This window comes from Pseudophryne corroboree, chromosome 1 (genome assembly GCF_028390025.1).
Source record: "Pseudophryne corroboree isolate aPseCor3 chromosome 1, aPseCor3.hap2, whole genome shotgun sequence".
Classification (NCBI taxonomy): domain Eukaryota; kingdom Metazoa; phylum Chordata; class Amphibia; order Anura; family Myobatrachidae; genus Pseudophryne; species Pseudophryne corroboree.
In genome coordinates, this window is record NC_086444.1 from 66,190,183 (window position 1) to 66,204,304 (window position 14,122).

The window sequence follows — 14,122 nt, forward strand, 5'->3', positions numbered from 1 at the left end:
CGGTGGGCCCCACTGCCTGGGGGCCCACCTCCTGCTCTAAGGATCAGGTTCCAGACTGTGCACTTGAATTATACATCATAATTTGTTACCTTATACTGGGCTATGGTGTATTTTCTACAGTGCATTGCGGTTATTTATCTGGTCCATTATCATGCATGCGGCAGCAGAATTTACTGTATATATTTGTGAAGGGGCCCAGACATTGCACTCTCTAATGGTTAGTCAAATCAATGAGGTGGCAGGCCACACCCCCTCTGTGAACTTACCACACCCCTAAACATGGGCCCCTACCACTGCATTCCCCGGTAGGCCCTACATGCCACAGTCTGACACTGCTCATATGGCATTCTGGGACCTCAAAACACCACGTGATCTCAGTGTTCTCAGATGACTCTTGAGCAGAGGAGAGCACGTCAGCTCTGCACATGCTTGGAACTAAGTAATGCTGGAACTTGGCTTAAATAATTAGTTCTATACCTGTGCAGAAGTAGTCAAGTAATGCCTTACTTAGCACCTGAAGTAATGTCACGTTTTACTGAAGTGATTAGTTCTTAGCATGTGTAGACCTAATCGCACATTCTTAGATCACATAGGTAGGAGACTTTAGGATAGCTAAAGAATGATTTATTTACTGTACAGTATATGAGATATTTGAGGGTCATCGGGTCCCTTCAAAGCAATAAATGCATTAAAAAAATCTTCAAAATCTTATTTGTGACCTTCAGCCTGGTTCTGGCAGTGATGGTCATTGCACATTGGACTAGTTAGCGTTCTCCACTTTTTTTTTTGGGCAGCTGGTTTCAGTTGCTGATATTAAATCACAATTTATTCCGGCGAGAGTGTGGTATATTTCTGCGCAGAAAGTCCTGGATTTCTCTCCAGCTGTCTTCCTGCGCTCTGCAGTGAGGCAGGAGCTCCCCTCCCCACATCAAGGGAAGTGGGAAGAAAGGAGATTGTGACACTGCACAAAAGGGGGAGCCTGGTGGCTCTATGAGATGCCCAGCCCCGGGGTAACACTGCATGTATACACCCTTCTTGCCATACTTTTGAGCCCTGGCTACCGCTTCCTTAGCAAAAAACAAACTGTCATAGTTCTGGTCTTTGTCTCCTACCAGGAAGAGGATGGGACCTCTGGCTTTCTCAAGAGGAAATATGGAGTCCTGGTGCTCTGGCTTTCTTGGGTCTTCCAAAGCATTACTAAGTTTGAGAGCCCCAATGTCTGTGACCAGAACGGCTTCTGCTTGGTAGGGAATCCCATTCAGGAGCAGATCACCATAGCTAAGACTGTTGCCATTTACAGCATTGGTTCCATTGATACAGACTGTCGCACAAACTTGGGGCAAATAACAGGCCATTGCCAGAGCCATCTCGGCTCCTTTGCATATACCAATCACTCCCACTCCAGCTGCAGACACCTGAAAGACATAAAGCATGGTGAGATGGTTTCATGCTCCAACACATGTATGATCGAACATCAGAATGACACTGTGACAGGATATTAGAGTGCTAGTTCACCTATATCCAATGGTTTCTAATAGTGCTCCTGATTATTAAAGCCTATGAAAGATGAACAATACTCCAGTGCTCATATCAACATATTAAAACACTCCATGTCTACAGATATTTTTCATTAGTCCAAAAAACAAGAGTGTCACACACCCGGAACTCCTTCCAAGTGGGGTTGTCATGAGGTTGATGCTTTTTTTGAGGCTGTATAGTAAGTCTAAGAAGACAGAATTCAGAACTAGAAAATAGGATTTAAATTTCAAGAAAAACTTCAGCGATTACAGTTACAAAAAGGATTACAAGAGTATATGATTATCTCAAAAGTACACACAGATTTCAGACAATTTCAGAGAAAATAGTAAAAAGGATAAAACAAACTCAGAATCCTCATTACGTAAGTTGAGAATTCTTGTTGTGAAGGAGTCACCACACTCTCGTCAGGTAATGCACACTGGATTCAGCTAGTCAGTCAGACTTACCTCTTGTCCCGTTACTTGGCCCCCACCCTAGTAGATTTTTAACCCTTTCAAAACTAGAATTTATTGTTTGTGCTTAGGTATCTGAAGGTCCTTTGTGTGCCCATCCCCAGGATTTTCCTGGTCAAACAAACAGGGTCCCCCTTAATTACTTGCTTCATTCTGTTTGAAGCCTAAAATGTAGGACTTGGCCAAATTGTGCAATTTATAGTCTTAGTAAAAAAAAAAAAAAGAAGAAAAAAATGAGAGATTCCCTGGCCAAGTGCCTTCTTGAGCAATTTCTATCACCTCCTTCAAAAGAATTTGAAACCTGCATGGACGGCCAGGACACAGTACCAGTCACGCAGGCCCCTCTGCTGCCTAGAGTACATATACATTTCCTTTTACAATCCAAATCTCTCCTGCCTCAGTTCATTTACCTGGATTTAATTAAAGGCTTATAATTTGTCAAATAGTATGAAATATTTTTTTTTTCCATAGAGAATATACATTGATACAACATACAATTTGAATTTTTTTTTTCGGTGTGGGGGGGAATCAGATAATGTGATGCATCACGACAAAGAGCAATAGTACAAAAGTAAGCACCATAACTGTGCAACATCGGTATGCTTGCACCTGCCTTGTGATTCATCTGCATCAACCTTAAAAAAATAATTAACTACTCCTCTTGCCCTTACTCTTGCAACCCCTGTGTGTTATAGGTTGGACACAGAAGCCTATTTTTTGACATTTATGTACCCATCAGTTCTCCATTCTAATCCCTTTTGCTTTTGTGTGTCCTTTTCCATATTCCTGACTGAAAGTTAATAGAAAATAATAATAATAATAATATTAATGATAAATGACTCATTCAAATAGGATTAGTGTTTGTACTCTGCCTCTATTAGAGCAGGTTGCACCAGCAGATCTGCATTTAAAACTTTAGTAGGTGCAGAGCAAAATCAAATTAGTTGGCTTCAATAGCCATTTGCAATAAAAGTAATTTTCAACTGTTATGTTTCTATTGTGTGAATCCTATATATGTTAGATGAGGCTGCTGTTTGACCCCATGGCTGGACCCTATGGATCACAACTGCTATGGTTTTCCCTAAAAATGTTCTGTGCTTTTATTACCCTGTGAGTCTTATCATATTTATATAGTTTTTGGCACCCCTCCGCATATTTAAAACGGGGTTGCGGCGCACAATGAAAATATAGAGGCATAGCTTCTTGGGGAAGGGGCTTGGCCGCAAAATAATACCAGTTCATATTACGCTGCACAGTAGTCTCCATTATTCAAATAATACTGCACAGTAGCACCACTTACACACTTTACACCAGGTAGAGCCCCTGTCACACATTACACCAGATAGCGCTCCATTTTACACATTACTCCAGGTAGAGCCCCTATCACACATTACGTCAGGCAGAGAACCCTTTTACACATTGAGAGGGAGAAAGAAAAGAAAGAAAGGGAGAGAGAAAGAAAGAGGGAGAAAGAAAGAAAGAAAGAGGGAGAGAGGGGTCGGAGGGGGAGAGATAGAGAAAGAGGGGTGGGAGGGGGAGAGAGGGGGGTGGGAAGACACACATACTCATATATGAGACATACCATTAGCTTGCAGGTGGGTGGCTCCCTGGTACATCAACAGGCCTGGGCTTTATGCGCCATTTAGAAATGATCGGCTACCGCAGCACGTCACCAGCCGGGAGTGGCGAGCGCTAACGCCCGGGGTCTTCCGTGTGTTGCAGCGTGACATGCAGACACAGCTGGCTCTGTTTGATGAAGGATTCCCAGGCTCTCATATAAGTAATCTTCTCCCAGTCCCCCACAATGCATGCTGCGTCCTCCAGGCTCCGGCGCACTCTCCAGAGTCTGGGGATGGAGCGGGGACAGCGCCTCTCCACGCTGTCCCTGGTTGCAGTTATTACAGTGCTGGGGGGAATGCCACGGGCTGCCCGATCACTGTGGCCAGCAGTGATCAGGACACGCTGGGGGAGGAGCCGCAGGTACAGAGAGACCAGGAGGTCTCTCTGACATACTGTACTCATAAAGTGCAGCAGCCAAACAATTAAATAAAAACAAAATGACAAGGGGGGCACACAACCTGCAGCGCTACCCGGCTATACTTCTATGTAGCGCTTTACAAATAGCAAGGTGTCGGAGCTATGTGGACACGCAGGGCGGCATGTTGCCGGCAGTCCTGCACCCACAGTGGACATGCGCTATGTGCCAGGCTGGCACACACCTAGTTACAGCACTGAATGATAATATAAACACGCTGCATTTTTTGGTGAAGAAAGATAATACAGGATATGAGGAAACTCTGTATAAAGCACTTACAACTCAGCTCAGACCTCCACTCTCATCTCCAGGCTCCATATGGTGTTTGTGTGGGGGGAAACGGGATGCTGCTTCTGTCTGATCATCAGCGCACATTACTTCCCTCTCCTCCTCCACAGCAGCGGCTCCAATACTCACTTCTACACACCACACGGGGGAAGCCGCGCGCACGTGGGATGCCCAGCGCTGCATACTGTAAGATCTGCAGCACCACGCTCTAAAACATGGACGGGAGGGGGTGTTATGGTGGCGCCAGCGCTGCCTCATGTCATGTCTCACAACTAGAAGGAGCACTGAAGTCACAAATGGAAGACTCACTCACTCTGCCTCCCCAGCGCTGAAGCTCTCCTCACATAGACAGCCGGTCAACAGGGGTGGATGCAGACGGTGCGCACACGGGACAAATGCGCTGTGTGCAACGCACCGTCTGCCCACACCTAGCTAAGGCACTGTTAATAGTATATGTCTGGGAACTGCCGGAGTGTTGGATGTGAAAGCAGGGGGAGTTTGTGCTTGTTGGGTGCTTCACCTCCTGAAGTGATGGAAGTGAATGTAGTGTGGGGGAGTGTGTCTCTGGGTGCCAGATTTGGAGTAAGCATGGAGGTGGTAGGTGGGGGGTGTAGTGTCTGGGTGCTACTGGAGTGTTGGAAGTGAAAGTGGGTTAAGGGGAGTGTGTGTCAGTGACATGCAGTCAGGAGCCTCACCTGTCATACACCAGTATACTTCAGATTTTTGTACTATAAAAATTATTAGAATATTACAAAGATATGTATAATTTATATATATATCTTTGTATTGTTCATATCATCTGTGTTATTATAATCTATATATAATCTATTATATTCTATAGTCAAAACTCACCACCAAATCATATACTGTGTGTGTAAATCTGGATCTGATACCAGTCAGTACCACACTGCTGTGTGTCTGGGTGCTGCTGGTATTTCAGTGTTGGCTGAATGTGAGCAGGGAAGGGCACCAACAACTATTTTGCCTCCGGGCTCCTGGTATAAACTTATGCCCCTGCATGTAGGCACCTGTTGTCCTAAGAGATGCCGTTGAGTATTTATTTCTAGTAGTGATGAGCTAGCAAGGAAAGTCACAGTACGCAGATCAATGCCACATTTCACACCACAGCAGAGCCGGCCCTAACCAATATGATGCCCTAGGCAAGATTTTGGCTGGTGCCCCATAGCACCGCCGCTAGTTCTGCAGGAGATGTCTGGCATGAGTCAGCTGGCAGCTCTGCTAACGTCGGGCGCCTTTTGTTTATGAAAATGCATTTTATTTGCATTACTATGTGGCTAGGACGCACAAGCAGCTTCTGCTGATTAAAATGATATACAGCATGCCTATATTCTGTGTGCTACTGCGGCTGTATCTACATATGAAATGCTACATTACAGTGATTTCCAGGAATACACTGCAACGTAGCATTTCGTATGCAGATACAGCCGCAGTCACACACAGAATATAGGCATGCTGCATATCATTTTAATCAGCAGAAGCTGCTGGTGCCCCTAAGCATACCAAATGCCCTAGGCATTTGCCTAGTTTGCCTATGCCTAAGGCCAGCTCTGCACCACAGGCTCATAAAAGGAAATAGTACAAGAAATTGTTGTCTGTCTCATGGGACAGTCAAATGAAAATCCAGGCCTGGAATTTTTAGATTGACAACATCACACATACAGTACATTAGGACATCATAGTGACTCCCATCTGACTACTATATAGAGTGTATAAATTAGAGTAACCAGTTCTCCCAGCCCAATTAAGCATAAACTGTCACAATGCATGCTAAAATCATGTACAATTATAAGATGACTGCACATAAAGTGAGATAGCAATCTTCATGGACTGCATTTTTCATCAGTCCTAACATATTGTCTATATGGATGTCCCCAGATACCAATTGGCACCAGCAGCCATTTTGTAACCATGCCCAATTACCTATCAATACATAAGGTGACGGTGTAATGGGTTGGAGCTAATATGCCCAAAAGAGAAGACCCATCCCACATGATAAACATGTGGTTCATTAGCCATTAACTAAATGAACGAATCCACGCTAGGCTCCATGAACTGTAAATGCATGTTTAAGAATGTGTATTAAGTGGTTATATTTAATGCTCTAGGCGCAGCTGTAGAATTGCACATTTAAAAAGCATGGGCGAAGCACTTAGGAGGAATGTGTAAGTTTTTATTTTAAAATGCATTGACATTTGGGGACAAATTGCCTTGGGACATTCTCACCTAGGAATTGAGATGTTAATGACCTCTGAACAAGCTGTTTGTTTGAGATGCAGTTCAGGGGAGTATGCTTGTGTCTCTATGTAACAGTTATAAAGAGACAAGCAGATGAACAGACAGTATTGTTTGGCTCTCAGAATTTCATGATGTTTCTAAAAAGTTAATATTCTGATTAAGCCAAACTGGTTTTAGTATAGATATGTGAAAGGGTAGATGCAATTGAAATTTGAGTTATATTAACATTTGTGAAAGGGACAGGAACATATTAATCAGATTTTGCTTGGGAGATGAGTGGGTTCGGTTCTCCGAGAGCCGTACCCCCCCGAACTTCACCTATTTTACACGGGTCCGAGGCAGCCTTGGATCTTCCCGCCTTGCTCGGTTAACCCGAACGCTGTCGGATTCTCGCGAGATTCGTATTCTATAGAAAGAGCTGCGCGTCGCCGCCATTTTCACTCGTGCATTGGAGATTAAACGGAGAGGACGTGGCTACGTTCTCTCCCTGAAAAGCTCCATATCTGTGATCAGTGTGCTGCAAATATCTGTACTCAGTGTGCTGCATTTTGGTGACCAACAGTATATAGTTGTACAGTACAGTAGGCCTTTGCTGTATCTTGCAGCTCTGTGTGACTGCAAGTATCTATTCCATATCTGTGCTGCATTTTTATGAGCAGTATATATAGTAGTACAGTGCAGCATTGTGGTGACCAGTATACTACAGTACAATAGTCCAGTGCTGTTCTCGCTGCTCAGTGTCAGTTTTCCGTAGTATCATCAGTGCTCAGTAAAATCAGTGCTCAGTATAATCAGTGATTGAGCAGTATAATCAGTTCTCAGTATAATCAGTGCGCTGTTAGACGTGCGCCCGTTTTCCGCCATTAGTGCATTGGGATTTAGACAATTGATGAAGTTATTGTGTCCCCCGTATAAAATCCCATCTAGATTCCACTTCACTAGGCGGGCGATAGCGAGATTTTACCAATTAATATCAGTGATTTATAATTAATTATTAATTACAGTGATCTTGCCAAATGATTCCAGTGATTTTGTCATTTTCTTCCAGTGATTTGGACCAATAATACCATTGATTAGAACGAATAATTCCTGTGATTTTGTCATTTTCTTCCAGTGATTTGGACCAATAATACCATTGATTAGAACAAATAATTCCTGTGATTTTGTCATTTTCTTCCAGTGATTTGGACCAATAATACCATTGATTAGAACGAATAATTCCTGTGATTGTCATTTTCTTCCAGTGATTTGGACCAATAATACCATTGATTAGAACAAATAGTTCCTGTGATTTTGTCATTTTCTTCCAGTGATTTGGACCAATAATACCATTGATTAGAACTAATAATTCCTGTGATATTGAGGTGTTTGTGTCGCTTAGCTTAGCCGTCCAGCGACCACAGTGCACCTCTTTTTCTCTTTTCTTTGCATCATGTGCTGTTTGGGGCCAATTTTTTTAAGTGCCATCCTGTCTGACACTGCAGTGCCACTCCTAGATGGGCCAGGTGTTTGTGCCGCCCTCTTGGGTCGCGTAGCTTAGTCATCCAGCGACCTCGGTACAAATTTTAGGACTAAAAATAATATTGTGAGGAGTGAGGTGTTCAGAATAGACTGGAAATGAGTGGAAATTATGGTTATTGAGGTTAATAATACTACAGGATCAAAATTACCCCCAAATGATATCATTTAGGCTGTTTTTGAGGGGTTTTTGAAAAAAAACACCCGAATCCAAAACACACCTGAATCCGACAAAAAATTTTCAGGGAGGTTTTGCCAAAATGCGTCCGAATCCAAAACACTCCCACGGAACCGAATCCAAAACCAAAACTCGGAAAATTTCCGGTGCACATCTCTAGTTCATATATGAACTAGAGCAGGAAATTCTAGTGATTTAACTCTTTTGAAATGTAATCTGTATTTATATTTTGTGAGATAGCCTGATTGGTTAAAAAGACCCAGGGTGGAACTACCCCCTGTAGTATTGTGTGTTGGAGTAAGATAAAAAGGAGGTCTATGAGACCTGTGTGTGTACATCTTCTGTGACATCTTGAGATGTGGAACTGCTGTAACATTGTATGCTGCATCCCCCTGGCAAAAGGGGAGGGTCTTTTTTAAGACTTATTTTAAGCAAATAAATATCATTGCCTCAAGACGATTGCCTTCATCTTGTGACCAACAGGAATGCAGCAAACTCAGTCTCATTCTCCGCTTGTCCTGGTTTGAGCCCAGAGTCTCCAAGCTCTGCCTTCTGCCAGCTACCATGCCTGGCCTGGCCCAGGTCAGCGACCAGGGGGAGGTCAACTGATGCCAGTCAGGAGGTGTGTCAGCAGCGTGTCGATGCATACACAACAGCAAATGGTACAGGTGCCGGTGGTAGAATCCTGAGCAGAAACGTGGTTCCAGGTGCCAGATGGTAGGATCTTGGTGGTGGCAGCAAAATACCCGCTTACTGCGTAGTGGGTGGAGTCAGTAACAGGCGGTACTGATGGTAAGAGGAAGTCTTCTATTAGCCAGGTCCCGTGTGACACAAAACCCAATCTGTGATCGATGGGCGTATGCAGCGATGGCGCATCCAGTCACACTGTATATATTCCAAGGACCTCGAATGACCAGGATAAACTTGATTTAAGTAGGTGCACAAGTTTATTTTATAAAAATCAACAAATCACATGAATATACATAAAATAAGATACATAAAAGGATAATCATATGCTTTCAGCTGCCCCAGGCTGAAGAGGAGAACTGAACTGAAATTAAATCAAAAGAAGGTTTCTCCATCTCTTTGTTATGAAGCCAGAGCTAGAACGTGAGAGCAGAAGAAAGCCTCTGATGAAGTAGAACAGGCCGGCCATGAAACCAAAGTTTGCCGGATATTTGTGATCTCACCGTGTACTTATCTTAACACTCACAGACAGTGTATGAAATGCTTGAGATGTTTACTCCAATCAGCAGAGGAAGTGTCCTCGAGACGCTGTGTGGAGGACCAACATTATTTGTGTTTCAGCAGTAGCATGGCTTTGCAAACTTGATGGACCATTTTATATGTACTCCCTACACCGCGGTGGGCATGTGGGTCCAGCAGACTGTGGATGAGAGTCCCATTTAGCACCCACATATGATGAGAGGCTCAGCTATACCCCCCTACACATGTTCATCATACATGTTAATTTTATGGTGATGGTAGCGGAATCCCAACTCTTGGGATGCTGGCAGTCAAAACACAGACTTTGGCATTCCGATGTGCAGAATCCCAGCACCACATAGGTAAGTAGTCTAACCTGCTCAGTCTACCCCCCCTCACCCCAACCTTAACTCTCCCTCCCCCGCAGCCTCCCCCTTACCCTCCACATTGTTGCCTAATCCTCCCACTTTGTGCCTAACCCTCCCTAACCACAGCCTAACCATAAGCTTCCCCCTCTGTAGCCTAATCCAAACACACCCCAACAAGCAGCCTGACCCTAAACTGCCCCAGCACACTTCAGATCTGAATACCGGCAGTCTGGATTCCGGCATTGTGATCCATGTCGGGATCCCCGGGTGAGTCTTCGGACCAGTGTCGGGATTCCGGCATCGGTATTCTAAATGCTGGCATTCTGACCGGATCACCATTTTATGTATAGTCATGCGATACTTTGCTGATTTTTTATTAAATCGAATTGTGCACCTTCTTAAATCAAGTTTGTCCCAGCCACTGGGAGTTCTTGGAATATATATGAATGTCTTTTGGGCATATTAACGACAACCCATTACACTGTCACCTTATGTATTGATCCTTGTTCTGGAAGTCGGTGTTTCCTTCTATTAATGTAATTGGGGGCTGCTCTAGTCCCATTTTTTGCACAATATATGGTGCCTTTTGCCTTTGGTTTACAGTCCCAATTACCTGTCACAATCTCAACATGTGACAAGTAACTTATTACTAACGCAGGATGCTGACTTCCCTGTAAGTGGACAGCACTAAATTCTTCCTATATGTGTTTTGGAATGCAGACTAGTGTTACATAATAAAGAAGTAAAATAAATATTCTGACATAAAGGAATAATCATGAAACTTACTTTTGGATGACTTTGCAGATACTGAGCCGCTTCTTCAAAATATGTTAGATCTACATGAAAGAGAGACTGTGGAAGATCCTCATAAGCAAAATAAGCCAACGCAAGAGCGGCAAAGCCACGGCTGGCAAGGAGACTGCTTCGGAATTCTGTAAGACCTCCAATGCCACCAAACATGTCAACCACTCCCAGGAATGGACCTTCGCCTATAACATAAGGACACAATTACTCAACAATGTTTCTTCATTCCAATTAGCTAGCCATGTTATGTGCTAAACCACTATCAATCAGAATGCAGCCAATCAATTCTCTAGGATTTAGTGACATCACTGAGGTGTGACATCTCTGTAGGCTGTAGAGGTCTGTAGCCTTTTGCTGGTGTCTGCTGAGCGTTATGGGGGACCCCACAGTCAGTAGTAATCATAAGGAAACCAAACCAAATAGACTTCCTTGTACTGCCTTGTAATTCCACTTCTTTACACAAGTAACCATGCAGTAAATGTTTGTTGCCTAGCTATAAGCTTGTTGACATGTATTATCACACCAGTAACAGGATAGGTAAAACCCCAACTCATCCAGGAAGGTGCAGGAACCAAACCTACATGACCAAGCAGTGACTTGTAGCCGGCATTATCATACATAACCGCTACTACAATTAAGTGGTTTATTTGCCTACCTGGTGGGAGGAAGAGCGCTCCTCTGACTCGGCCTTCTCTTATCTGCAGTCTCTGTACCCCAGGACTCACGTACCATCTTTCTATGATTTTACTGACACTGGGGGTTTCTTCAGGCAGTGGGCTTATCACCTGGTAAGGATACAGCTCCAGGTGAATATACCAGGGACTTCCCATCACATCACGTTTTATCAGTCTGAAGAATGGGATGGATGGCTTCAGAGACCAGAACAGACCCATAGGATAAACCCCTTCAAAATCTCCACCAATCGCTGGTGAGCTTTCCAGGTTTACTTTCCCCTCCATATCGCTCCTATAGAAAGCTCTGGAGGAAAATATCTGCCCTTTCTCATCCTCCAGCCATGCTCTCAGGGTGATGGTCTGCTGTGGTGGGAGGCCCCAGGCCTGGATCTTCACTGGCTCATCCACTAGCGAGCTCCCCGGTGAGACTGCGAGGCCAATCATATCTCAAGGTCCAGAGACGGCGGGATTAATCTTAAGTGAGAGATGGGATAATAACGTTACCTGACTAAATACAGTACAGTGCAGAGTAAAAGTTTGTGAACCCTTTAATATTACAGGTTTTACTGAAGGAATTGTAGCTAAAATAAGATTGCATTTTTAATTTCAAACGTAAGAATACTAGCAACATGAATACAATAAATACTACATTTCCATGTCTTTATTAAACTCACTTATACCACACTAAATTGGTTTATCGGTATCTGGTCAGAATGTTGGCAATACATTTTAGGGTTATTTTTAGGGTTAGGTTAAAGTGTTAAAATATTTTTAAAAAATGGTATGTCTTCATTGTGGTGTCGATATGTTAAATGTCGACATCTGTGATTAACAACATTTTTTCTTTCGACCTAATGGCCGAGCTCAACATTTAGACCAGAGGTTCTCAAACTCGGTCCTCGGGGGCACACACAGTGCATGTTTTGCAGGTAACCCAGCAGGTGCACAGGTGTATTAATTACTCACAGACACATTTTAAAAGGTCCACATGTGGAGCTAATTATTTCACTTGCGATTCTCTGAGACCTGCAAAACATGCACTGTGTGTACCCCCGAGGACCGAGTTTGAGAACCTCTGATTTAGACTGTCGACATACAGAACATGATATAGGTCAGTGCACAGGTGTGTCCTCATTAGTTAAGGCGGAAATTAGATTTCGGTAGTCATGTAAAAATGAATATAATGAAAATCTACTGAATAACAAAAATCATTCAGGACAGATCTCTGGTGGTGATCTCTGGTGGTGTAATAAAATTACAAAAAAAGTGAAAAAAATAAAATATTGGCTGCCAGAGGGGACCGCCCGTGTTGAGGATTATAGGGACCACCTTATTCTGCACGTAGGGACCGGTACCTATAGAGCTAGAATAGAAATAACAAATGGTCGTACCTTTGTCCCAAAAAAGAGCGGTGTGATGTCAGCAGGCAATAGTCCTCAGCCAATGCGTTTCGAGTGTGCTACTCTTTATCAAGGCCTTTATTTTTTTCACTTTTTTTGTAATTTTATTAAAATTTGCTATATACTTTTATATATGAGCCTCCATCTTCTTGAAAGACAAAGATACCTTGATGTGACTGCAATATATATGAACGTCTGTGAGTACTGGTACGATTTTCTATACTCAAAAAGATACCTTTATAGGAGGACATTGCACCTAACTAGTGTAAGTTAGGTACGCACTGTGGAAACTTTCGTTTGTGTATGGTTTATACCATTTGATTTACGATTGAATCCTGGTGTTATGTGAAAGAGATACCTTGATAAGTCTGCTATCAATTGTTATAGTGTAAGTTGAGGTACGCATTTGCCTCAGAAATATGTTCCATTGAGAGACCTTTGGCTCCAAATTTTTCTGAAAAGAAACCTTTATGTGCTGTGACATATCACTTAATGTGTAAGCTAGGTATATCTGTTAAGATAAACAACATATAAAACTATACAGGAACAACACATTCTAAATTGGAACTAGAATATAACCTAGTTATTCCAATTTTTATTTGCATGCATTGTCCGAAACTCTTTGGAAGGATACCTTCAAAGAAAATAAAAGGGGAAGGAAGAAAACTCATAAAGTGTGCTCAGCACTGCCCAGGAGAGAGACTGCCGTGGGTAGAAGGAGGTGATGCTGCACGGCTTCAGAAGGCAGCTTCTGAGCCGGGTGCTCAGGGCTGCCTGGGTGAGAAAGACTTATGGGGGGCAAAGAGGCACTGCTGCCCGGTTTCAGAAAGCACTGCCCGGGTGAGAGAGACTGCAGGGGGGGGGGGGGGGGAAGGAGGCGATGCTTCAAAAGGTAGCGTCTGAGCCGAGTGTTCTATGCTGCCCAGGAAAGAGGCTGCCTCCCCTATACTATACCCAGTGGCACACTCCATATTACACACAGCCCCCCCCATATTACACCCAGTAGCATATTACACACTACACAGACCCCCATATTACACCCAATAGATTACACAGCCCCACCCATATTACATCCAGTGCACATTACACTATATTTTACACAGCACCGCCCATATTACACAGTAGCACACTACATATTACACAGCCCCTCCCATAATACACCCAGTAGCAAACTATATATTACGCACAGTAAAACCGCCCCCCCCCCCCAATACTACACCCCAGTGCCGTAACTAGGCATTTTAGAGCTGTGTGCAAGAAACGGCATTGGCGCCCCCACCCCATGCAAGATAGGGGCAAAAACATATAGGGGTGTGGCTTCATGGGGAAGGGGCGTGGCCACAAAATAATACCAATTCATACTACGGTGCACAGTAGTCTCCATTATTCAAATTACGCTGCACA

The 14,122-nt window shown here is 43.6% G+C and overlaps 1 protein-coding gene across 2 annotated transcripts in view; it reads right to left on the reverse strand.

Annotated features, from left to right (window-relative positions):
* Positions 1-608: 608 nt before the first annotated feature.
* Positions 609-14,122, reverse strand: part of LOC135055801 (acyl-coenzyme A amino acid N-acyltransferase 2-like) — a 41,728-nt gene continuing 28,214 nt past the window's right edge. For both annotated transcript variants that reach the window (XM_063960258.1, XM_063960266.1), the window contains exons 2-4: positions 11,300-11,792; positions 10,627-10,829; positions 609-1,415 (exon numbers count right to left, since the gene is read on the reverse strand). In XM_063960258.1, coding sequence (XP_063816328.1) covers positions 819-1,415; positions 10,627-10,829; positions 11,300-11,762 — 1,263 coding nt within the window. In that variant the 5' untranslated portion in view covers positions 11,763-11,792 and the 3' untranslated portion in view covers positions 609-818. The remainder of the gene's footprint in view (positions 1,416-10,626; positions 10,830-11,299; positions 11,793-14,122) is intronic.